Below are 25,340 nucleotides of genomic sequence, written 5' to 3'. Positions count from 1 at the left end.
GTCTTATAGAGCGAAAAATACAGTACATCAGTTACAGATAAGTTTCACAGGATGCAGCTAAGTCTTTGATACCTCATTGAGCACTCAGTACAGTGATACCTTGGGTTACAGACACTTCAGGTTACAGACTCCGCTAACCCAGAAATAGTACCTCGGGTTAAGAACTTTTGCTTCAGGATGAGAACAGAAATCGCACGGCAGCAGCAGGAGGCCCCATTAGCTAAGTGGTACCTCAGGTTAGGGACGCGGGTGGCGCTGTGGGCTAAAGCCTCAGCGCCTAGGGCTTGCCGATCGAAAGGTCGGCGGTTCGAATCCCCGCGGCGGGGTGCGCTCCCGCTGCTCGGTCCCAGCGCCTGCCCACCTAGCAGTTCGAAAGCACCCCCGGGGGCAAGTAGATAAATAGGTACCGCTTACCAGCGGGAAGGTAAACGGCGTTCCGTGTGCGGCTCTGGCTCGCCAGAGCAGCGTTGTCACGCTGGCCACGTGACCCGGAAGTGTCTTCGGACAGCGCTGGCCCCCGGCCAATAGATGTGAGATGGGCGCACAAACCCCAGAGTCTGTCAAGACTGGCCCGTTCGGGCAGGGGTACCTTTACCTTTACCTTTACCTCAGGTTAAGAACAGTTTCAGGTTAAGAATGGACCTCCAGAACGAATTAAGTTCTTAACCCGAGGTACCACTGTATTTAACATTTATATGTGGGGGACACACCCTTAGGAATGTGAAGAGGAAGTATTGAAAGAGCAACAAAGGGAATCTAGGGCTTGGGGTTTTGGCTTAACAGCATATAGACTTAACTCATTCCCTTACCCTTTGTCTGAATAATAAACCTTATTGTTTTATCAGTTTTTGTCTCTCTCTCTATACTGTGTAAATCACATAAGGCATTATGTGATGTATATGGAAAACACTGCTTGAAGGTTTCTGAATGAGCTTCCGCCATCCACTGAATAAATGGCTTGGCATTTGTGGATTGGTGTTATTCATTATAGACAGTTTCTGTATTCTTACAATAGGTGTGAATGCCATTACTTCAACGCAGGGGAGATTTCTGAGCAAGGCTGAACTTCAACCCAGAGGGTAAAACAGCTGTGCCCCCAAAGGACGGCTTGCCCCGGACAGCCTATTCAGGATGAGTGTGCAGTTGCTACTCTTGATGGGTAGAAAATCTGCAGCCACCAAGAGCAGCTGGATGAAGAGAAAGGGAACCCTGCACCTCCTCTGCGGGACAACAAGGTCTTCTCCTTTGAAGAAGGAGCAAGTGGAGGTGGGGCTGTGTTGCCAAGTCGGTTCTTTCCCTCCACCAAACTGAAAAGCAAAACAACTTGCAAACTTGAAATGGAATCTATCAGTTGGCATCAACAGGCATTTCTAGATACAACAGAAACAAGCAAGCAAGCGAGAAAGAAATGGAAGCGGGCAACTCAGGAAGTTCACATAGCTTTATCTGTGTTTTATTGCCATCACAGACTTAATGGAGCGGATGGATGGATGGAGGCCCATGATTTGTGACTTGTTTTCTCACCAAGGAACAACACGCCCTTTCCAGTCAATGAAAGACCCTGAGTCTTTGTCAGTGACAGCAGAAAGCACTTTCAAGATCCCACTGCAACTCTCACTCACTGTAGTTGGGACCTATGAAATTGAGAGGGAACAGTTAGAAACGCCACGGGAATTACTAGGGAATCTGCCTTTCCCCTGGTTGACAGGGCTGACTACCTGTTCTGTTCTATCAGTCTCTCACCCTCATGAGCACAGGGACAGACCTTGCCATAATCTGCCACACAACGGAATGCATGAACATGTGCAAGCGAGAAGGCCCTGGCATCTCCTCTCCGAACCCAGAGCTCTCACCAGCGCCACCTGCTGCTGTGCCTGCTTCCAACTTTTGTATTATACTATTTTATTGAAATTTTTGTTTTTGTTTTAGATATGTACCAATGACCCCCCAATTGTTTGCGCCTCCTATTTACCTCTTTCTCACTTCCTTAAGAAATTATCTATATTTTAAAGTATCATACAGATGTTTCCCAATGCATAGGTTGAATTAACCAAGTTTATACCCTCTCCATCTCCACAAGGAACATGCTGTTGGGGTTCATTGATTGAGCTGGAGTCCCTTCCCAGGAGCCTGGCCTTTTGCAGTCTAAAAGAGGGCATTCTTCCAATTCAATGTATTATTATTAATTATTGAATTTATACACACTCGCAGGTCTTAGGGCAGTTTACAGAAGTACAACCAGACTAAGGTGTAGTTGGAGCTCAAAGTGAGTGTTACACCTGCCCAAGAAAGACCTCAGCAATGGATTTGAGGCTGCTCCTTATGCAGCAAATGTGGAGCCCCCAGGAAGACTCCCTGGCCTTCCATTACAGAGACTTCCTCAAAGGGGGAAATCACTAAAATGCCTGACCATCCAAGGCATTTTAATGGGTGGATCTGGCCTCACTTACCAGACATGTCCCCATGGAAGTTTTCACCCAGCCAGGGTGGATGGAGATGCAAAGGATCCCCAACGGACCATACTCCAAGGACTGGCACCTGGTCAGCATGTTCACAGCAGCCTGAGGGCAAGAGGTGCCATGAGAAGAGGGCACATGAGGTGTGAGGTGTTCCAGGCAGAGGGCCCTTAAAGACTCAGGAGCACCAGGGTCCAGTTGCCCTGATAATTACACAAAAAGGTGGTGTCCAAGGTCTGGTTGCCCCCCCCAAGTGTTTAGGATTAGGGAGGATGCACACACAGGGCACCTGTGCTGCCTGGAGAGGTTCATAGCATATCCAGCTTAAAAGCAGCACTCAGGCAGCAGCAGCAGGAGGAGGAGGAGGAGGAGGAGCTGGCCACTCTCTGGCAGCCAGAGCACAGAGGGCTGGGTGGTTAAATGCTGAACCTCTGAGTGTGGTCAAGAAGTGGTGAGTTCACCATTCAGAATTATTATTTCATTTATTTAAACAAGGGCATCATTATCAATGACATTCCATTTTTCGTTTGGGTGATGTAATGGTGGTGCAATTGATAACGACTGTATATGATTTTATCATATCACCATTACCATTACGTCACCCAAATAAATAATGAAAGGTAGATGACACGGTATATCTACGCAAACATAAATTTTATGCTGTTTCTGGGCATTATAATTCCTGTTGCCACTAAAAATTCAGGCCTTGAGGAGCTACCCCAGTGGTCTGTTGTCATGAGGGTGAAGTCGCATGAAAACCCTGGTGCAGAATAAGTTTAAAAGTGGATCTCATCAACGTCACATTTTCCAACACATCCACTAGGCTCTGACGTTTACCCTACAGAAGAACTCGAAATTTCATAACTTGGCTAATTCACAAACCACTTGGAATCTGCTGCTTCCTCTAGACTAACTGGTGTGGGCTGCTGTTTTGGACTAGCGGCATCTTCCACATCTTAATCATACTTCAGACATTAGGAGCACACAGCCTTGAGAGGTACCTTGCTGCAGCGGTAGGAGATGACTTGAGAGAGGCCCCATCCAGCCATTTTCTCCAGAGAGCCAAAGTCACTGGCTAAGTTGACGATGCTTGCCTTGCTGCAGCTCAGCCCTTCTTGGAGGCTTCTTTGGGCAGCAACCTTCAGCAAGGGCAAGAAGGCCTGGGAGAAACCAGCACAACTGGGCTCATTAGATAGAAGGAAGATCCCAGGCGATGGACAGCCACTCAGAGAAGCCATTTCTAGTGGCAGGAAAGTAGCGAAGGAAGGACTGGAAAGGGGGAAGTGTGGAAATGAATGGGCTAAACTGCAGGAGGAGAAGGGGCAGAACAGCAGCCTTGACATCTCTGAGTTTGGGCTCGTCTTTCTCCTTGCATGCTTTCATCTTCCTGTTTAGGGTCACTGTCAGACAACCCATCACATTGTCGTAACTATTGTCTCATTCACACAAACAGGAACACAGGAAGCTGTCTTCTATTGAGTCAGACCATTGGTTCATCTAACTCAGTACTGTCTACACTGTCTGGCAGCAGTTCTCCAGGGTTTCAGATAGGAGTCTCTCTTTAGCCTTCCCTGGAGATGCCAAATGATGGAACCTGGGAATTCTGCATGCAAGGCAAATACTCCATCACTGAGCTGCAGCCCTTAATGTTAATAATAATAATAATAATAATAATAATAATAATAATAATAATGCCATTAATATATTATATAATTTTAATATTAATATTAATATTATTATTTGCACACACATATATAGTGTATATGCATATATATTTTCCTTAAAAAAAACTTATTTAGAAAATAACTCTTTGGTAGAAGCCCCCTATCTGATGTTTAAAAATGGACCTCATCAATGTCAACAAACTTCCCTTGTCAGATCCTAGGAAGACACTTGCAGGGTTTGAGGGGCGGCGGCGTTGTAATAAAGTACCCTTCTCCGATGATCCATTGAAACCTCACGTTCCCTCAGTCCTTGCCTGGTTGTTTTATCCCCCTAGTCCAGAACAGACTTAACCTAAATCAAATCCACCTCAGTGCCACTGACCTATTGCCACCAAAGTCCAAGTGTCTTCCTTGTGACCAGGATCCTGGGCCCATCTGACCTGAGCAGACTCTTGGGGCCATGCTTGCCTTGAGCAGACTTGCTCTAAGATGAAGAAGTCTCACATATCTGTCACTAGAACTTCTGTGGCTCTTGGGAGAGGTAACAGCTTCACAGGACCGTTTCCTTCCTGCACCTGCTCTCACTCTCATCATGTAACTTCTGGAAGGTTCCAGAGAAATGAAGAGTTTGCCCCCCCCAACCTGGCACATCCTCACCTGACTGACTTGCAAGGTTCCCACAGTGTTTGTGTTGTACAGGTCGGACATGTTCTTGGCTGTTTCATTAGCCAAGTGGGTAAACTTGACCAAAATGGCAGCATTGTTAATTAGCAATGTCAGGCCATTTTCTTTGACGTGCTCCTCGACTCTCTGCACAGCAGCCTCAATGCTCTTCAGATCTCGGATATCTGCTTGAGGAAAAGGGATAGTGATGAGCAAGCCCTGTTGATTGATTTAGCTAACTAGCCCTGTCTTAGCAGCAGTGGCTGTCCAAGTTTTAGAAGATACCAGAGACCAACTTGGGACTTTCTGCAGGCAAAGTAGATGTTCTCATCTTGAGCTATGGTTCCTCAGTTTAGCACACTACACTATGCTTTGCTTGCTTGATGAAGCCATCAGATGACCATTTCACCACAAATTCACCACAGGATCAGACTGGCTGGACCAATGCTTGGAGCTGGTAGAAGGAAGTTTCTTAAGTTCCTGTGTTTAAGCTCTCAGCCAATTTCTGGGAGGCTTGCACTCATGCATCAGCCACAAGAGCAGTAGAGCATTCTGGCAAGTTTTTATTTCTGGCTTGTGTTCCACAGTGCCAGTGCTCCCTGGGAACACCTCTATTCAGGTGGGGATGAAACTATATGTGATGCCAACAACAAGATGAAGACAGTAAGTGAGAATTTGCAGGGGAAATGTGTAAAATTTTGCATCCATCAGCAGTGTTAGCAGGATGAAAACATACATACCTAACTGTAGCACCACCAGGTTTGGATGTTGCAGAGCCAGCTTTTTCAACTTCTACAAAAAAAGAAAAAAAAGGGGGAAAGCATTTATGAAACCCCCTTTTTTACACCAAAATGATGAGACCCAGTGGAGGATATTAGTGCAGAAGTGGCCACATCCCAAGCATCCAAAGTTCCCCTTGCTATGTCATCTATTCCTCCATAATCTGCCATCCTAATGTGACCTCCTAATATTTTGGACTACAGTTCTTAGATGACAACTGCAGTCCTAAGCAGCTGGAATACCCTGCAGTCCTAAGCAGCTGGAATGATGCCTCATTCTGTATCTCTTTGGAGCAATTGCTTCTCCTGTGCAAATGGAATTGCACAGAATAGGAACTATGTGACAGCCCCCATGAAATTGCGTGAGGCTTCCAGTGGCTTCTTTCCTCTCCTTGATATTACTGCCCCATATTTCTGCTTGTGCAATGGATAGGACCAGCCTTACCTTCCCATTAGGTCCTTCAGGATCCAGACTGGTGGCAAACACCCACTCTGGCGGGTTTCGCTTCATCAGGAACTGGCTGACAAGTCCCAGGCCAATCCCCTGATTGGATCCTGTCACCAGAACACTCTGGACATGAAATTTATCCATGGCTGTTGGTTTGCAGGCTTCAGAATTCTTCTTATATAGCACCTGTGTTCTAGGATGACTCAAAAGAATGCACAACATTTTAACACAGCAGTGTGTACATCTGAACTGCCTTACAAGAAAATTCTCAGGAAGCATCTTCCTCAGTGACTCATGAAAGATGCTTTCCAATTAAATATAACTGGTAGGCATTGTGAAGAAGCTTTGAAGTTAACCTGAGCAAGGCCCAGCCCGGTGTGTGCAAAGTCCAATATTTATGTGACCTGAGATTTGTAAGATAGATGATACGATACTATACTATACGATACGATACGATGCGATATGATACAATACAATGCAATACAATACAATACAATACAATACAATACAATACAATACAATACTCTTTATTGTCATTGTCCCATACAGAACAACGAAATTGAAAAAAAATCTACATAAGACATTAAAAAACCAACAAGCCTGCTACCCCAGCCATCCCAACCCCGTCAGCCCCCTAAAAACTCCGATACCCCATTTTAAAATAGAAGAAGAAGAAGAAGAGTTTGGATTTGATATCCCGCCTTTCACTCCCCTTCAGGAGTCTCAAAGCGGCTAACAATCTCCTTTCCCTTCCTCCCCCACAACAAACACTCTGTGAGGTGAGTGGGGCTGAGAGACTTCAAAGAAGTGTGACTGGCCCAAGGTCGCCCAGCAGCTGCATGTGGAGGAGCAGAGACGCGAACCCGGTTACCCTGATTACGTGACTACCGCTCTTAACCACTACACCACACTGGCTCTCAATACAATATACTTCCACAGAGACTTCTTACACAGCGTTTAAAATCAAAATCGCATTTGGATAGAAACTATTTCTCAGGCAGCTAGTCCTGGTCTTTATAACCCTGTACCTTCTTCCAGAAGGCAGAAGCTGAAAGAGATCATTTCCAGGACGTGCACTATCCTGTGCTATCTCTGCAGCTTTCTTATGGCACCTGGAAGCATAATTTGATCCAATGTGGGAAGAGTGCACCCAATTTATTCTCTCCGCAGTCTTTACAACCCTGGACAGCATTGTTTTTTCTCTGACCGTGCAGCTCCCAAACCACACACAGAGACCATAAGTTAATACACTCTCAACAGTACAATGGTAAAATGCCATCAACAGGTCCTTTGAGAGATTGTTTTTCCGGAGGTTTCTCAGAAAATATAACCTCTGCTGTGCTCTCTTAATCAGGTCTTTGCTGTTTTCGCCCCAGGTTAGGTCATCTCTCAACTCCATTCCCAGAAATCGAAACACCAAGACCTGTTCCATGCACTTCCCCTCAATAATAAGTGGCTGAATATTCCATTTACATTTCCTAAAGTCCACAATAATCTCTTTTGTTTTCTTTCAGTTAAGGAGTAAGTTGTTTTTCCTGCACCACTCCCCCAACTGCTCAGCTTCCTTCCTATAGGCTGCCTCCCCCTCTCCAGCCATGATTAAACCAACCACCATTGTATCATCTGCAAACTTAATGATCTTATTACTGGGGTATTTGGGGGCACAGTCAGCTGTATAGAGCGTATATAAAAGTGGACTCAACACGCACCCCTGCGGCGTCCCCGTATTCATGCTGAGATCGGCAGAGATGCAGGAACCCATCTTGACCCGTTGGGAACGGTTTGATAGAAAATCTAATGAGTAAGACAGATAAGAAAAGGGGCATGTCAAGGAAATGGGACAGTGTCTACTAAAATGCTATGTTAGGAATGTACGGTAATCACCAATAAGAGCATATGAACTGAACAAGCTCATACTTCTATGAAATGTAACCAATCAATTTAAAATTCTTTGTCTCAGAGTGCTCAGAAAGGGTATAAAAGATTTTGGTACTGTGCCATTTGCATCTCATGACCCGCACCATACCTTGGAAAGACCAGGGGATCCTAATGCAGCAGTGAAATAAGTATCAACCTCCTGGGTGCTTTTGCTTTATGGAAGTGGTCTCTGTCTATTCGTATTAGTCCCACCTGGAGACGGACAAGGCGGTGTGGAGTTTTTCCACAGCAGCAGGTTCCTTCAGAATTCAAGCACAGTTTCTCCAAACACAATAAGAACTAAGTCAAGGCTAACTACCCAAATAACTTCAAGTTTCTAGGCCACAACTCAAGACCAAACTCTGCAAGTATTCTTAGCTCAGAAATGGACTGCTTTAGGGACTGAATAATGGAATCCTTTCAAGTCCTTTCCCGACCCTTGGGCTGAGTGGATGTCATCTAATTACCCTGCTAGCCTGCTTAGATGGTTGGTGAGCAATCCAGGGGTTGGCATTGTTTAATTCTGCTCACTGCACAGCTTCCATTGTGAAGGGCAAAACACCAAGCCAGGCATAAAGCCCCAAAATGCTTTTTTTGGTACCATTATTAAGCATCCCTGAAGTTGCATCACTGACTGCCACCCACTTTTATTCACCTTTACTTGGAAATAAACCAATGAGCACAAAGGGAGTTGCCCCAAGTCACTTTGACAGGCAGGACTGGCGCCTTAGTTGACACCCATTTATTACTCCGCGGCTGCTATAAAGCTTTTAAAAAGGCTATTCTGGTTGCTAGTGAAAAGGACTAAAAGCTTAGAGTTGTGTGTGTGTGTGTTGTAGGCCATCTAGGAATCCAGCCCCTAGCCTGATGCAGGAAGTCCCCATTGGGTATTTGTCCTCTTCTCTGTGACTGTTCCATTCACCCTTTGGAGAGGACTTTCAGATTCCCCCCTCTGCCTTCTCTTCTCCAGAGAAGAGCATCCCATCTTCCTTCCGCCTCTCCTCATGAGACATGTCTGCAATCTCGTTTGGGGAAAAGGTGACTATTGGAATACAAAACATCCCAAGGGCACAATAAATTCTTCCAGCTGGTGAGTGACTGGCACATGCCCATTATCTAGTATTGATTGGACAACAGATGAGTGAGCTTGCAAATGCAGCAGCTTCACTATCCTGGCTAAAGGATACATGCTCTGGTTACCACTGGCAAGGCAGATAGGATCTCAGCCACCATACTAGATGGAGCTGGTAGACAGCTGCCCTGTGGCTCCTAGAAGCGGCCACATCCTTGGAATGGCTTCTACGGGCTGGCTAAACCAAGTTAGCGTAGCTGAGGGGTCTTAAACTCGGTGAGTTCGGGACTTCCTCTGTGTGGAAAGAAAGGCGGACTGAACAGATGAGACTAATAGTGGGTCCACCTACACAATAAACCCTACAGAATCTGGAGTGGAGTCCCTAAGATGGTTGGATGGTACCTTGTACACCTCCTTCTGGCAACTCCTGCAGCCAAGCCAATGCCAAACATATTGCTCTGCTTTCCTTTGGACCACATCAGTGAGACCAAGGACCTCCATACACACTACCCAGGCTTGCTCCTCAGGGAGGTCACTTTGGCGCTGCTAACACAGAGATTTGACTCCACCCCCGGAGGTGCACTCCATTGACTCTCAAGACAGACAAATGTCAACAATCAACAACACCAATATTAGATACAGGAGTACCTTACTGGTGCAGGAGACCTCCAGATTAACCAAGAGGCACCAGACTATGGAACAAATGAGGCTCAGACTGCTGAGCCTTTGGTCATTTTGATTTGATTTGATGCTGGGGATTATTACTGGTAACTGATTTTATAAAGCCTGGGAAGGAAGAGTGAGAAAAGACAAAAGACAAAATACCAGGAAGGTGAGTAAAAACAAACAAACCCAAGAACCAATGAGCCCAGTTTAAGGGAGTCCCACTCTACTTGGAAATCCTTTGGGGGAAAAGTCCTAAGTAGTTTAAGATACAAGAGGAAAAAGTGGTAAGAGAAAATCTGCCAGTGGCAGGTGATACTTAAATTCAAAACAAAGAGACAGTGAGAACAAAGGAGCAGCGCTGCCTAGTTGTAGGAGGGGAAATGACTTGATATGTGGTTGGGACTTACAACATCTTCCCTTTATGGCTGTATAGACTGTATGTCATTAGCTGCCCTGGCTTCTTTGCAATGGTATTTTTTTAATTACATAAAATTGCTTACCTGCATTAACTTACTAACCTGGGGCCAGACACTTTGATGCACTAGAGCAGACTGTCTGGGGACAGAGATACAGGCAGGGTGCCCCTAGGTAGGAGGAAGATTGCCCAATGCAGGAGACAAACCCCTGGAGGAACATGGCACAAAAAAGCAGGACTGTCAGCAGCCATGCTGTGTCTCTGGAGCTACAAAATTGATTCCATGCAAGTACAGCGGTTGCAGACCTCAGAAAACACCAAGGTGGCAGTGGAAGGTACAGTGCAGAGAACGATTCCTGCCACTCTCCAGAGAAGGAAAAGACATGTGGTGATGACAGGTGACTCCCTACGGAGGGGGACAGAGGCAGGAGTGGAACTCTAACTCTGCCAGGAATGTAAGATCCAACCAATTCCTCCATTGACTCACTGACAATTTCATTTCCCAGAAGGTGGAATAAACAACAAAGGGGTCATCTCTCTTGGATCTGGTCCTCATCAGAAAGGAGAAACTGACGAGGTGAAAGTATAGGGAACCTTGGGAGGAAGTGATCATGCCCTCTTGGGTTTCATTATACACAGGCAAAGGAAAGCTGCTAAAATGTGGGCTGGGTGAGGTAACTGTTAGATGGATTTGTAGCTGGTTGACTGACTGAACCCAAAGTGTACTCATTAATGGTTCCTCATCATCCTGGGGGGAAAGTGACAAGTGGGGTTCTGCCTTGGGGCAGTTGTTGTGTCTTTATAAATGACTTGAATGAAGGAATTGAGGGAATGCTTAATAATAATAATAATAATAATAATAATAATAATAATAATAATAATAATAATAATTTATTTATACCCCATCCATCTGGCTGGGTTTCCCCGGTCACTCTGGGCAGCTTCCAACAAAAGATTAAAAATACATTAAAACATCAGACCTTAAAAACTTCCCTGCCTTCAGATGTCTTTTAAACATCAGATAGTTATTTATTTCTTTGGCATCTGACTGGAGGGCATTCCACAGGGTGGGCGCCACTACTGAGAAGGCCCTCTGCCTGCTTATAAAATTGCAGGTGATGCCAAACTGGAAGGGGTAGCCGATGCCTCAGAAGACAGAAACAGGAGTTAAGATTACCTTAACAGATTGGAAAACTGGGCTTAAACTAACGGAATGAATTTCAGTAGGGTCAAATGTTAGATTCTACACTTAGGCAGGAATAACCAGCTGCACAAATATAAGATGGGGAACACCTGCCTTATTAGTAGTACACGTGAAAAGGATCTAGGGATCTTAGTAAATCACAAGTTTAACACAAGTCAATTGTGTGATGCAGCAGCAAAACAAAATCTAATGTTATTCTAGGCTGCATCAACAGATCATACTACACCTGGAATACTGTGTCCTGGAATACTGTGTCCTGTTCATAATTTAAGAAGATTATTGACAAGCTGGAACATGTGCAGAGGAGGGCAACAATGATGATTAAGGGTTGGGAAACCAAGCCTTATGAGGAACAGTTTAGGGAGCTGGGTATGTTTAATCTGGAAAAGAGCACACTGAGAGAACATATGATAGCCATCCTCAGATCTGACGGGCTGTCACATGGAGGATGCAGCAAGCTTGTTTTCTCCTGCTCCAGAATGTAGGACTCTAGCCAATGGCTTCATGTTACAAGAAAGGAGATTCTAACTGAACATCAGGAAGAACTTTCTGACAGTAAGAGCTGTTTGACAGTGGAACAGACTCGTTTGTGGGGCCATGGACTTCCTTGGATGTTTTTAAGCAGAGATTGGATGGACATCTGTCATAGATACTGTAGTTGAGATTCCGATATTGTAGGGGTTTGGACTAGATGACCCTTAGGATCCCTTCCAGTTCTATGATTCTATGAGCTGCAGCAAGACCTCTCCAAACTGATCATATCGTCATCAACATCATCATCAAACACCCACTGCTAATGCTTTTCAGGGAAGATGGTGTGATCAGACCTATTTTTCAAATGCCTCAACATCATTTAGGCCACGCCTGATCTTGACACATCTGGGTGATGCATCATTTTAAATAGTTTCTTGTTGCTGAAATTAAAGCTGCTCGTGTGTGATTACTCTGGTGCTGAGACAACTTAATTTACATTTTGCAAACTTGCATAACCATGGATATCAGCTGAAGATGGGCAGTGTCTCTTATGGCCCAGATATCTCCACTCCACCCAAGTTCCTCCAGTCAGAGGAGAGAGACACACACAGAGAGAGAGAGACAGACGGACAGACAACATGGAAGATTTCAGAATTCGGAGCATATTGTTGACAGGAAGCGACCGGGGGATTGGCCTGGGCTTGGTGGAGCAATTTCTCCAGCTGCCATATCCACCTCAGCTCATCTTTGCCACCTGCCGGCATCCAGATGGACCGGAAGGACAGGTAAGCACCTGAAGATTGGGATGAAACAGTTGGACATTGGCCAATCCACTGGCTAAAATATCCATCCATTATACCTCTTGAGTATCTGGGTAAGAATACAGAGAAGGCAAGATGGGAGCCAACCTTACTCCAATTGGCACCAGCTAAAACAGGGAGGGCCAAGAGCCAGGAGATTTCAGAAGGCTCCTTCAATAGATGGCTTGTTTACACAGGGGAGGAAATTAATGAAATCGGGGTTCAAGCAGGCAGAATGTTCCATTATTTGGAAGGGCTACACTGGAGGAGCTAATGAGAAATGAGCAACATGGGAAGCTGCCTGACACTGAAAGACCTATTGATCCATCTAGCTCAGTATTGTTTACAATGCCAGTAATGGCTTTCCTGAGTTTCAGGCTTGGGAGTCTCTTCCAGCTCTTCCAGGAGATGGAATTGGGAACTGAACCTGGGACTTTCTGCATGCAAACCAGTGGCTCTAACCACTGAACTCTGGGCATTTTTGAATGGAATGGTTTTGAAATCTTCCAATGGGTGGGTGTTGCATGTGCATTCTTGAAGATATACCAAATAATCATTTTCCTGCGTTGCATTCATGTTGTACAAGACTACACTGCAACAATAGGGATTCTGTTAATTAATATATACAGCATTTATCTGCATTTGGTTCAAAAGCAGTTTGTGTTGGCTAAGCTAAGTACTGAAGTGTTTTGGGTTGTTTTGGTTAAAAGTTAGAAGTTAAAATGGAGCCAGTGATGGGTGCAGTTGTAAAGCAGCAAAGCCACCGTCCCTTTCCATTCCCAAACTCTGCAAATTTGTAGTAGAAAGTGGCTGGTCACAGCTGCCACCTGTGACCCCATGCAGAACCTTCTCTGCGACGGAGTGAGCTCCCGTTGCTCTGTCCCAGCTCCTGCCAACCTAGCAGTTTGAAAGCACGCCAAAAAGTGCAAGTAGATAAATAGGTACCGCTCCAGCAGGAAGGTAAATGGTGTTTCCGTGCGCTGCTCTGGTTTCAGTGTTCCATTGCGCCAGAAGCAGCTTAGTCATGCTGGCCACATGACCTGGAAAAACTGTCTGCAGACAAATGCCAGCTCCCTTGGCCTGTAAAGCCAATAAAATAATAATAATAATAATAATAATAATAATAATAAGAAGAAGAAGAAGAAGAAGAAGAAGAAGAAGAAGAAGAAGAAGAAGAAGAAGAAGAAGAAGAAGAAGAAAGCTGGGACAAAGGGTAGGAGAAAATGTGACTTTGAAATTGGGCCTGATATAACAGGTGCCTGCTCCACTCCCTACACAAATGGAATGTGTAGGGATTCCATTTATCTCTCCCCCCCCCCAATATATAGCCCAGTTGCTTTTGAATTTTGGAGCAAGTGCTTGCTAGGGACTAGCATGTAAAACTTGCCTGTTTTCTCAAACTGATTTCTCTTTCTCCAGGTATTAAAGGAACTGGCTCGCAGGTATTCAAATGTCTCAACTCTTGTTCTACTTCAACTGGGTATGTACCTACCATGAACTATAATAGTCTTACACTGCCCTTCCCACTGGCAACCCATTTCTTGTTGCTCCTTGTCTTTCCAAACTCCTCCACCTCTTCCAAAGAACGCAGGGAGCAGATAACAGTTCTCATCTTTATTCTTCACAATGCTCTGAGGCAGGCTATCATAAGGTAAAAAAAGATACAGGACCGCTGGACGGTTACGTCCAGTCAAAGGCGACAATGGGGTGAGGGGCTCATCTTGCGTTCAGGCCGAGGGAGCTGGCGTTTGTCCACAGACAACTTTCTGGGTCATGCAGCCAGCATGTCTAAACCACTTCTGGCACAACGGAACACTGTGACGGAAGCCAGGGCGCACGGAAATGCCGTTTACCTTCCCACTGCAGCGGCACCCATTTATCTACTTGCACTGGCATGCTTTCAGACTGCTAGGTTGGCAGGAGCTGGGACAGAGCAACAGAGCTCACCTGGTCGCAGGAATTCCGCTTTGCTGGTGAGTCTTGGGGAGGACCGCTCCCCCTTGAAGCCCATTTTCCACCTTGGGCTTGGGGGCGGGCCCCATACTCCACCACAGCATATAAGGCTCCAAGGAGGCCTCGGGTGTGTGGGGTGGGTGTTTACTTGGATGTGGGAATTTGTTTAATTTAATTTAATTTAATTTAATTTAATTTAATTATGTTGTGTTTGTAACTTTCTCTGTTTTTTGTTTTTATTGTTTTATTGTTCTGTTGGTTTGTTTTTTGTATAGGTTTTATTTTGATTTTAAGGGGTGGGGTCAGGGCTGCCTGGGAGTGGGTCCCAGCAATCAAAATGGCTGGGGCAGGTTCCACAGGGGGGGATGCACTGGGGCAACCGATCTCAGTGATCACGGGTAGGAGGAGGAGTTACGCTAAGACCAGACCATGTCATTACCGAGGAAGCAGGCTTAGTCGTTGCTTGAGGACTATCCCTGCCTCCAGGGCTGGTCCTGACCGGACGGATACTGGAATCAGCAAGGGATACCCACAGGACTTGAAGGTGCTGCTGTGCAATGCCAGGTCAATGATCCATAAAACCACTGTGATCCATGACTTGATTGTGGATGGAGGATTTGACCTGGCATGTGTGACAGAGACTTGGTTGGAGGAAGCTGATGGGCCTGTCCTTGCCGCTGCTTGTCCACCAGGTTTCTCTTACGCACAGCAACCCAGGCCTTGTGGGCGGGGAGGGGGGGTTGCAGTGATTTTTAGGAAGTCATTAGTTTGCACCAGGCGTCCTATTGGCAAAACCAAGTTTTCTGAGTGCATGTTCTGGAAGCTGGGCAATAGGGGCAGTACAGGATTCCTATTGGTGTACCGACCTCCCTGCTGCACCAAGGATTCCCTGCCCGAGCTGATTCAGGTCGTGGCAGATGTTCTCCTGGAGACACCTAGTTTGGTTGTCCTAGGGGATTTTAACATCCATGCCAACACGACCTTACAAAGGGCCGCTCGGGACTTCGTGGAAAGCATGGCCTCCATGGGGCTGTCCCTAAATAAGTCTGGCCCAACCCATAGCCGCGGGCATGCCTTGGACCTGGTGTTTACCTCTATGGATGTTGGTGATCTGACACTAAGTAAAAGCGAAACGAAAGAAGTGCCATGGCCAGATCACTTCCTGGTGCAACTGGACTTCTCCGTGACCCTTCCCCTCTGCAGGGAGGTGGGACCGATTCATATGGTCCGCCCCCACCACTTAATGGATCCAAATGGTTTCCAGAGAGTGGTAGGGGATGTTTTATCCCATGTTGATGGCCTTTCAGCTGATTCCTGGTGGCCTGCTGGAATGTGGAGTTAACCAGGACTATTGGCTGTTTGGCTCCGAAGCGCCCTCTCCGATTGCATGGAGCCCGGACAGCCCCGTGGTTTTCCACGGATCTGAGGGCAATGAAACAATTGTTGAGACGGCTAGAGCACCGGTAGCGGATAACCCATTCTGAATCTGACTGGACATGGGTTAGAGCTCAATGTCGAGCCTACCAAGTGGCGATAGCGACGGCGAAGAAGACTTTCTTCACCGCCTCTATTGCATCTGCGGAAAACAGCAGCAGGAGACTCTTTCGGGTGGTTCGCAATTTAGCGGAACCACCTGCTCCATCAGGGCCCAATATGGGCCACATGATCTCCTGCAATGATTTTGCAAAGTTTTTTTCAGATAAAGTCGCTCAGATTCGAGAAGAGGTAGACTCCACTGTGGGAGCAGGGCCGGGGCGGGAGAGTGCTAGAGTCCTGTCTAGTCAAGTTGTGTGGGATCAATTCCAATCTGTTACCCCCGAGGATGTGGACAGGCTGCTTGGAAGAGTGAAACCAACCACTTGTCTCCTTGATCCTTGCCCATCCTGGCTTATAAAAGCTAGCCAGGAAGGACCGGGTGATGGGCTTCGTGGGGTTGTGAATGCTTCCCTCCGTGAGGGAGCCTTCCCAGACCCGCTGAAAGAGGTGGTTATTAAACCGCTTCTTAAAAAACCAACTTTAGATGCGGCCACGATGGCCAACTATCGCCCAGTCACAAATCTTCCATTCTTGGGCAAGGTGATTGAGCGAGTGGTTGCTGAACAACTCCAGGCACACCTGGAAGAAGCGGACCATTTGGATCCTTTCCAGTCGGGATTCAGGCCTCATCATGGGACTGAAACTGCCTTGGTCGCACTGGTTGATGATCTCCAGCGGGCTAGGGACAAAGGTGAGAGCTGTTTCCTAGTTCTGCTGGATCTCTCAGCGGCGTTTGATACCATCGACCATAACATCCTTCTGGACCGTCTTGAGGGGCTGGGAGTGTTGGTTTCTATTTCCCTCACTGAAAGATCTTGGTGAGGTAAACAACTACCTATCTCTGGAAATAGAGAGAGATCAAGATGGTAATATTCTAGTACACCAGTCACGGAAAATTGTGGATGTGTTAAGCAAACTAAACCTGATGGATGCTAACCCTGTAGACACACCGATGACAACAGGTTATCAGGTAGATGACACTGAAGAAGCATTTTCTGACACTACACTGTACAGAAGTGTGCTAGGCAAACTAAACTTCATTGCCAGATGTTCAAGACCTGACATTGCTGTTAGCTGTAATTTGCTAAGCAGACAAGTCAACAATCCTACTGTTAAGGATTGGAAAGCTCTGAAACGCATAGCATGCTATTTGAAAGGCACTATGCATTACAGACTGAGATTTAACAATCAGAAGTCTGGTGGTCTTGAGATATTTGCAGATGCAAGTTTTGGAAGTGACACTACAGACAGGAAAAGTACGTCTGGAGTTTGCTACATGTACAATCAGGGTCTATTTGATTGGTCATGCAAGAAGCAAACAACAGTTAGCTTAAGTACTTGTGAAGCTGAACTGAATGCACTGTCTTATTCACTTAAAGATTGTGAATGGTTGTTACAATTGTGCAAAGACATGAAAATTCCTGTCAAATGTCCAATCCAGGTTTACCAGGACAACAAAGCATGTTTGGCTTTGCTGAATTCTGAAGGTTGTAAGCAAAGCAAGAAGCATGTGCAATTGAAACTGCAACATGCTAGGGAATATATTCAGAAGGGACTCGTAACGGTGTCCTATATGCCAGGTAATGAAATTCCTGCTGATGTATTGTCCAAGATTGTATCAAGGGATCAACACTGTACCTATGTGCAAAAGTTGGGTTTGTACTGATATTGTACGAACACGCTGCCCAGTGATGTTCACAGAAAGGGGGAGGATGTTGGTTTCTATTTCCCTCACTGAGCAGCAACTGCAGTCACAAGACATTGTTTTGCATTCCACAGTCAGAGTTACTGTTGGATTCCCACGGGAATGGGAGACTGGATGTGACGTTCACTGGTTTCCTGTTTTTCACTGTTCTCTCGGTTTCTTTGTTAGAGAGACAGTTGCTTCTCTGCTCTCACAGAGGCAAGATGCATGTTTGTATTCTCTCAGCATAGAGTGGAAATAAAGTTAAGAATGTGGCACATACTGCTTATCCTTCTGCTGTGTGGACTACTCTGCTTGGGCTCAAAATAAGACGAGCCTGTATCAGCTTCAGATGGGCCGAAGCTGGTCAAAATCTCACAGGGAGCTGGGGGCACTGTCATACAGTGGTTCTGCTCCTTTCTTCTGGGCCGTGTTCAGAAACTGGTGGGGTGGGGATGAGTGTTCAGACCCCTGGGCTCTCACTTGTGGGGTGCCTCAGGGTTCTGTCCTCTCCCCCATGCTTTTAAACATCTATATGCAGCCGCTGGGAGAGATCATCAGGGGGTTTGTGCTGGGTGTTCATCAGTATGCAGATGATACCCAGCTCTACCTCTCTTTCAAATCAGAACCAGTGAAGGCGGTGAAGGTCCTGTGTGAGTGCCTGGAGGCGGTTGGAGGTTGGATGGCGGCTAACAGAATGAGGTTGAATCCTGACAAGACAGAAGTACTGTTCTTGGGGGACAGGAGGCGGGCAGGTGTGGAGGATTCCCTGGTCCTGAATGGGGTAACTGTGCCCCTGAAGGACCAGGTGCGCAGCCGGGGAGTCATTTTGGACTCGCAGCTGTCCATGGAGGCACAGGTCAAATCTGTTTCCAGGGCAGCTGTTTACCAGCTCCATCTGGTACGTAGGCTGAGACCCTATCTGCCTGCGGGCTGCCTCGCCAGAGTGGTGCATGCTCTGGTTATCTCCCGCTTGGACTACTGCAATGCGCTCTATGTGGGGCTACCTTTGAAGGTGACCCAGAAACTACAACTAATCCAGAATGCGGCAGCTAGACTGGTGACTGGGAGCGGCCGCCGAAACCACATAACACCGGTCTTAAAAGACCTAAATTGGCTCCCAGTACGTTTCCGAGCACAATTCAAAGTATTGGTGCTGACCTTTAAAGCCCTAAACGGCTTCGGTCCTGTATACCTGAAGGAGCATCTCCACCCCCAGCCAGATGGGTGGTGTACAAATAATAAATTATTATTATTATTATTATTCAAACCATCAACCTTCCAATCAGCAAGCCCAAGTGGCTCAGTAGTCTAGACCACAGCGCCACCCACTAGGGTAAGAGACAGTGGCCAAAGAGGGATTTGAATTAAGTTCTTACCTTTATACCTTTGCCATTCTCCTTAACCCTATCCTGGTTCTCCACAACTGCAGAATTACTTCAGCAATATTTTGCTTTTTGCCTCGGGAAGGAGCAGAGTGGCAGCAGCTGGCAAACTTATTACATTCTGTTGATTTAGATGTCACAGATCCTCTCAGCATCAAGGAAGCTACCAAGAAAGTGGAAGAGCGTGTGACAGGCTGTGGTCTCAACCTGCTCATAAATAATGCCGCCATGGCTTGTGAAACAACTCTGAGCTCTGAGAACACCCAGAACATGATGTCCCTATATGCCACGAACACGATTGGGCCCATGCTGGTGTGCCAGGTGAGGAAAGTGTTGGCTAAAAGCCTTGCAAGGCCACTAAACCTACTCATAAGCCAGTTCTCCAGCTCTGGGCCTCTTCCCACTCAGAGGAAGCAGCAGGAAGCGGGTCTCCAGCTAATTTGAAAAGAATGGAGGAAAGAATTGAGGCTTCTTAGCAGGAGAGAGAATGAGAGGGGTGGGGGGCTGTAGGGTGAAGCACAACAATGGATGATGGGTGCTGCTTCTCTCTCCCTTTACAGGCCTTCTTGCCTTTGCTCAAAATGGCGGCTCAGCAAAGCAGGCACAGCGGGATGAGCTGCAGCAAAGCCGCCGTGGTCAACATGTCCAGCAGCTACGGCTCCATCTCACTCGTTGACGGGTGGGAGTGGAGGCAAGACGTCAGCTACCGCTGCAGCAAGGTGGGAAAGGAGGGGGAGAGTCTCAACTCCTGCCAAGGAGCCTTGAAGTACCACTTCTGGAGGATGTGGGGAGGAGAGAGCGAGCGAGAGGGGGGTGGGTCGTTAGGCCAAGGGAAAGATGATTGGGGCACAGGGTGAATCTGAGGCACACTGTACTGTCTATGAGGACACATAGGTTTGTTTATTTAATGTATTTATAGGTGCCTAAGGTAGATTACAATTTCAAAACACTAAAGCAAATAAATGATATAAAACGCAGAGAATGGCAGAGGCCTCCCAGGCCGACTGGGAGCTAATGAGATGGGTGCTCCGTGGGCCTGGGATCCATCAGTTCTACCTTTGCTCAGGGCACACAGGGTTTTCTTTAGCAGCCCCATGAGAGGCAAAGAGCTTGCTAGGTTTTATTAGGTAGATCAGTGTTTCCCAACCTTTTTTGGGCAACGGCACACCTGTTTAATGAAAAAAATCTCGCGGCACACCACCATTACAGCCCCGTGACGTCAGCGCGCAGCGTCACGCCGGGAGGGACGCACGAAAGTGAAAGTTTTCAATTTTTTCCCCTCCCCCTTGCCAGGGAACCTCCAAGCTTTGGGGGTGGGGGGGGAGGAGGCAGCAGAGCGAGGGACTGAGGGACGGCGGCAACTGAGGCGGCGGCGGCTGTTGTGGTGGTGGCGGCGATAGCGGGCGGAGGAGGGGCGGCGGCGGGGCCGAGGTGATCGGCGGCGGCGGGGGAGGCGGCGGCGGGTGGAGCAGGAGGGCGGCCGAGGCCGGTGAGGGAGTAGTGTTGCCCGGGGCTTGAGGAGCCGTCACCGGGAGTTGCTGCTGCTGTTGTTGCTGCTGCTGCCCGGACATGCCGGCCTCCTCCTCGTCCGCTGTCTCGCGCTCCTCCCTTTTGCACGCGCTGCCCCGCCGCCGCCCCATTGGCTGGGTCCTGTCAGCTGATCCTGTGTTATTTCCTGTGTGTGTGTGTGAGGGGAGAATGGAGAGAGAAACCTCGGCACCACCACCGCGGAACCGCCCCCGGCTTGACGCGGATCCTCGCCGCCGCCTCTCACCGCCCGACTCGCCCGCCTCCCTCCCACGGCACACCAGCCAATGTCTCACGGCACACTAGTGTGCCGCGGAACACCGGTTGGGAAACACTGAGGTAGATGATGGGCTACAATTAACTATATTTTATCCCTCTACAGACCCACAGGGGGCGGTGTTAACAGACAATAGGTTCAGCTTACCACTTGTGCTTAAAAGTGCAGGGCTGAACAGACTTTAAATCCCATTTTATGCAGTTTAATTGAAAGCATTAGGCTGATCTTCCCCCTTTGTTATTGGATAGTAAAGATAGAGATTTTTAGTTGCTACGGTTAGTTCGCCCACTACACGTGTTTCCTTAATTCCCCATTTTCTCTCTCATGCTCACTTCCGCATACGCTGTTCCTGGCAATCCTGGGATCTCTTGACTGGTTGTTTAAGGCTGGCCCAATCGAGCTTTACTTCCTCTGGTTAGACCCACTGGAACTCGTTATTTCTGGATCCTGGGATCACTGGAGGACTGGTGACTCCTCTTGGCAAATGGCCTGGTGCGCGCTGGATCACCAGTCCTTCCTCGCCCCCAGAATCTGGGCAACTGAAACTCCTGCCTGGCTCGCCAAATTGTTATAAGAAAAAACGGCTCCTTTTTCCTTATGGGGTACCCAAGAGCCCATATAGAGACCTTTTGTAGGTTCTCTATTGGTAGGAAAAAATAACAGAGGCCAACCAGAGACTATTGAGAAGCAAAGCAGCTAGTAAGCCTGATCTTTATTAACTGTTGCAACAGGGTGCTCACAACCACATGCTGGAGGCAGGAGGGACCAAGAACTCCTACTTTTGAAATTCCCCACCCTGGAGCTCAAGACCACCCCCAGAAACATCATACATACATCACAGGAAGGGTGTAGCCCAAGACCAAACCCAATACATCATAGAGAAGGGGCCGGCAGGAAACCTGTTGATGGGTTTACCTGGCTGCTAATGGGTTTACCTGGAGAGCCTGGCTATTCTTTTGTGGTGATAACTACTTAATTCCTGAATCCAGGTCTCAAGCTCACCCTATTCATATCTTAAATTTGCCCTTAAGAGAGGATTTGTGAGCAAATAGACAATGGGGAGGTTTCCCATTTCCTTTGACCTTGCAGAGAAATATCTGAGGTCAATTTGGGAGGGACAAAATGGTTTCATGACTTTTTCTGTGGGCTTCAGACGTGTGGGTGGGTGGGTGTTTGCTTGGTACATTTATGAACATTTATTTTATATATGTAAGACCTTAAAATTCTTTTAACAGTTACCACGTTTATCAAAGAAACTGCCTACAGACTGAAAAGGCAGTTTGAAACATATTTTACTCACAGTCAAGCATTCATCCATAGCAGCAAATGCAGGTGAAATACTTGTGTTTACAGCCTCAGGAGTGATCAGAGGCAGGTCCCCCTTCATGGCTGGTTGAAGAGAGAGTGAGTGAGGAGGGGGAGAGGACAGAAAATACTTCTTTTGCTTCTTCCCTCCTAGGAGAGGAGAGGAAATGACACAACAGAGAGTCTTCTCTACCAATTATGTTTCTATGGTCTGAGTTGGATTATCCGCAATACAGCTCTATGGTCTTAACCCCTCCACATGCAAACCAGCAAGCATATGTATTATTGGATTTGACTACAAATCTCCCCCAGAGCTGCCCAGCCGCCCTTCCAGGCCATGGATGGTTCTGTCAGGAACTGATGGGATAGGCGCTCCATGGCCTGAGAGCCACAAGGTGCTTGTAGATGGCTGGAACCAGCCAGGGCATGAAAGCAGGCAACAATGTAACCCCCTCTTGCAGCCTCACAGTTGGCTAGGCATCCCTTGAACCAAGAGGTCCCAACTCTCCTGCCCCAATTGACTGTGCTTCTGCTTCTGCAGGCGGCTCTGAACATGCTGACGCGCTGCCAGTCTCTCGGGTATGGCCCCTATGGGATCCTGTGTGTCTCTATCCACCCTGGAGGAGTGAAGACCCACCTTGGAGTAGAGCAGGTAGGCACCAGCCCAAGTGATAATGGAATGGGGGGGGCACATGGCACTGTGGATTTCAGCCTGACCACCTCCAAAGAAGAATCCTCAGGGCCCACTTCTGAGCAACAATATAGGGTGGATTTTGATGTGCCTGCAGGGAGGTCAGACCCGCCTGGACTTCGCTACCTTAGTCACAGAGAGGATGCACAGAAAGGGGAGGGGAGTGGATTCTACAACCCTCAGGGGAAGCCTTGTGTACCCATGGGATGAAAAAGGCACAAGCTTTCACATACAGACCAGTTAAGCTGTTGTGGGAGCTTGGAAAGAGGCACTTAGGGAATATTAAATAAGCGAGAGCAGCACCCACACATGATCATCCTTACTTTCATGGACTGCACAGTCACTGGCAGGAGGTCACAGATGAGGCCAGCCTCATCCAGGTCAACGGCAGCAGGGGAAACGCAGTCTGCAAGGTTTCCATGCAGCAGTTCCCTCTGAGCACCTTTTGAGTGGACCTCCCCCCCCCCAAGGACAGCGTTTTTGGATCCTGCTGGTCAGATTCCAAGATGCAAATGTCTCCATGGGATGAGGCTGAGGTGAGAGTTGAACAAAAATTTAGGTTCATCATTAATGCAATCAAGGAGCTTGGTGTGCTCCTTCACACCATCTGTAGCTGCTGTTGACACCTATGGATTAGCTAAGAAATGCTGCCCAACCAGAATGGCATCTGGTTAACACCCATAGGCAGCATAAAGCAGGGGAGGGTGGAGGCATCCCATGACTCAGGAAGGAGGCAAGTAGGAGGGGGGAGACGAAGGTCTGTTTCCTTGTTGAAGGCCACTTTCCCATAGAGTCATCTGTCAGGAGCCAGTGGGTGGTACTGGGCAGAGCCAGAACCAGGAGTAGGTGGGGCTTTTCCTTTCCACATGAAACAAGGCCCAAAGGGCTGCCGGTTGCCCTCTTCCTCTGCCCCACCAGGAACACAAGCAGGGAACCATGTAGAGTTGGGCTGTTTTGCGAGAGCTCTGGGAGCCATTGTGACCAAGGGGAGCTGGGCTGTGCTGCAGCCCCATGGAAATGTACGGCAGGGTCTCTCCCAGCCCCACTAGGCAAGTTCATGTATCAGAGGAAGGAGCTGTGAGAGCCAGGGGTGAAACATAGCTTCTTCTTTCTGAGAAGCAGTGGTGCGGCACGGCCTCCTACCAGTTCCCAAGCAGAGAGAGGGAGGCTGAAATTGTGAAATTGGGCTCATTTTATACCTTGAAGCAAAGTTTAGGGGGAGGGGGGCACACCACAATTTCCCAAGGCGCCTCCTTCCACCTGTCTCAATAATTCCATGCCCTCCACCCAGGCTGGTGTGGTGCCACACCCCAGCCTTCAGCTCCCCCCCCCCCCAAATCCCATTTGCAGCCCTTCACCCCCACATCCTTTGCCTCGTCCCTTGCCTGGCAAGGCTACTTCAGCATGCACAGGGCAATGGGCTGGCACTCCTGAAGGAAGGCTGCTTGTCAGATTCTTGCAGCAGGCATGTCCCCAGGAGGTGCCAGCCTTGCTTCTGTGAATGCCAGGAACCTCTGTGGAGCTGCTGGTAGAACATATGGCAGCTTTGGGCCACTTAATAATGCAGCATGATGTCGCTTTTTTGTTCCAGGGAGTCTTGAGTGTGGCCTCCAGCACAAGAGGGATCATCCAAGTGCTTTCCCGCCTCTCTGACCAGGACAACGGAACCTTTTTAGACTGGGAAGGACAAACTGTCCCTTGGTGAGGAAGAGGATAGAAAGGCAGAAGATGAGGGCCTTCCAGAAGTCCTGAGGGGGGTGCCAGATTCACACAGGAGATGGGAAGAGCCACAGTTTGGGGTCTTCAGCTACTCAGGGTGCAAAGCAATAAAAGGAGCTCTTGGATTAGACTTTGGTAGTAGTTTGTTGACCTTCTGGGTGCTGTCTCCTTCACTAGCAAATTGCTATAGCCAGCTACAAAACTGCCCAACCTCTCATCTATAGAAAGCCCCCCCCAAAAAAAAACCTGGTAAAATCTTGACCTAGACCAGAGACAGCTGAAGTTCTTAAGCCTTAAAGCCAGGTAACTATATCTAATTCTGAAAACAATTTTTAAAAGTCCCATTCATACATGCTAGAACACCAAGAAGTGCACAATAATGTTAAATACACACCCTAAATAGAATCTTGTGGCACCTGAAACTCAGGAAGATTTATTGCGGTGGAAGAAATGTGTTATTCTTCAAAGGCTCCTCTTTTGTCCAGGGACCTCTCAGAGCATCATTCAAAAATTTCACCTGAGGCAGGAGAAACTAAGCCTAGAAAACCCCCATTGTGTGGAGGGAAAGTGGCACCCCGACTCTCAACGAGAACAGGGGGGTTGTCTCATCAGTGAGACCCTGTCCTTGGCACTGTATGCCCACAGAAGGCCTGAGGTGGTAAATGCATCTATGAAGAATATGCCAATCCTTGGTGGCAACTGTAG

The 25,340-nt window shown here is 47.6% G+C and overlaps 2 protein-coding genes across 13 annotated transcripts; one reads left to right on the top strand and one right to left on the bottom strand.

Moving 5' to 3' along the window:
• Positions 1–1,423: 1,423 nt before the first annotated feature.
• LOC309538128 (C-signal-like) lies at positions 1,424–19,250 on the bottom strand. 12 transcript variants are annotated; one of them, XM_082233383.1, is made up of 10 exons: positions 19,111–19,250; positions 10,166–10,289; positions 7,720–7,804; positions 7,039–7,122; positions 6,008–6,203; positions 5,524–5,575; positions 4,778–4,968; positions 3,458–3,616; positions 2,451–2,561; positions 1,424–1,634 (listed from the first exon to the last, which is right to left on the bottom strand). In XM_082233383.1, the coding sequence occupies exons 3-10, from the start codon at positions 7,770–7,772 to the stop codon at positions 1,521–1,523; spliced, it is 960 nt and encodes a 319-aa protein (XP_082089509.1). In that variant the 5' UTR covers positions 7,773–7,804; positions 10,166–10,289; positions 19,111–19,250; the 3' UTR covers positions 1,424–1,520. The 12 variants fall into 12 exon arrangements, with proteins under 12 accessions (XP_082089509.1, XP_082089505.1, XP_082089513.1 ...); XM_082233379.1 differs by having other exon boundaries at positions 10,184–10,289; XM_082233387.1 differs by lacking the exon at positions 7,039–7,122 and having other exon boundaries at positions 6,008–6,212.
• Positions 11,868–24,765, top strand: LOC309538130 (C-signal-like). The gene is made up of 6 exons (XM_082233393.1): positions 11,868–12,543; positions 13,978–14,038; positions 19,250–19,437; positions 19,677–19,835; positions 22,767–22,877; positions 24,508–24,765. Exons 1-6 carry the CDS (start codon positions 12,397–12,399, stop codon positions 24,619–24,621), a joined length of 780 nt encoding a protein of 259 aa, XP_082089519.1. The 5' UTR covers positions 11,868–12,396; the 3' UTR covers positions 24,622–24,765.
• Positions 24,766–25,340: the final 575 nt, after the last annotated feature.

This window comes from Podarcis vaucheri (genome assembly GCF_965113315.1).
Source record: "Podarcis vaucheri genome assembly, chromosome: 7".
Lineage (NCBI taxonomy): Eukaryota > Metazoa > Chordata > Lepidosauria > Squamata > Lacertidae > Podarcis > Podarcis vaucheri.
The sequence above is the reverse complement of the archived record's forward strand: the minus strand, read 5'-3'. Positions and strand labels throughout refer to the sequence as shown.

Excerpts from the sequence above, each read along its gene's own strand:
- LOC309538128 (XM_082233383.1), bottom strand. The coding sequence starts at position 7,772 with ATGGGTTCCTGCATCTCTGCCGATCTCAGCATGAATACGGGGACGCCG. Across the intron at positions 5,576-6,007 it reads CTGAAGGACCTAATGGGAAG|AAGTTGAAAAAGCTGGCTCT; the intron begins GTAAGGCTGGTC and ends CTTTTTTTGTAG. Across the intron at positions 3,617-4,777 it reads GAACCTTGCAAGTCAGTCAG|GCCTTCTTGCCCTTGCTGAA; the intron begins GTGAGGATGTGC and ends GGTTTCTCCCAG.
- LOC309538130 (XM_082233393.1), top strand. The coding sequence starts at position 12,397 with ATGGAAGATTTCAGAATTCGGAGCATATTGTTGACAGGAAGCGACCGG. Across the intron at positions 14,039-19,249 it reads TCTTGTTCTACTTCAACTGG|ATGTCACAGATCCTCTCAGC; the intron begins GTATGTACCTAC and ends CTGTTGATTTAG. Across the intron at positions 19,836-22,766 it reads TCAGCTACCGCTGCAGCAAG|GCGGCTCTGAACATGCTGAC; the intron begins GTGGGAAAGGAG and ends CTGCTTCTGCAG.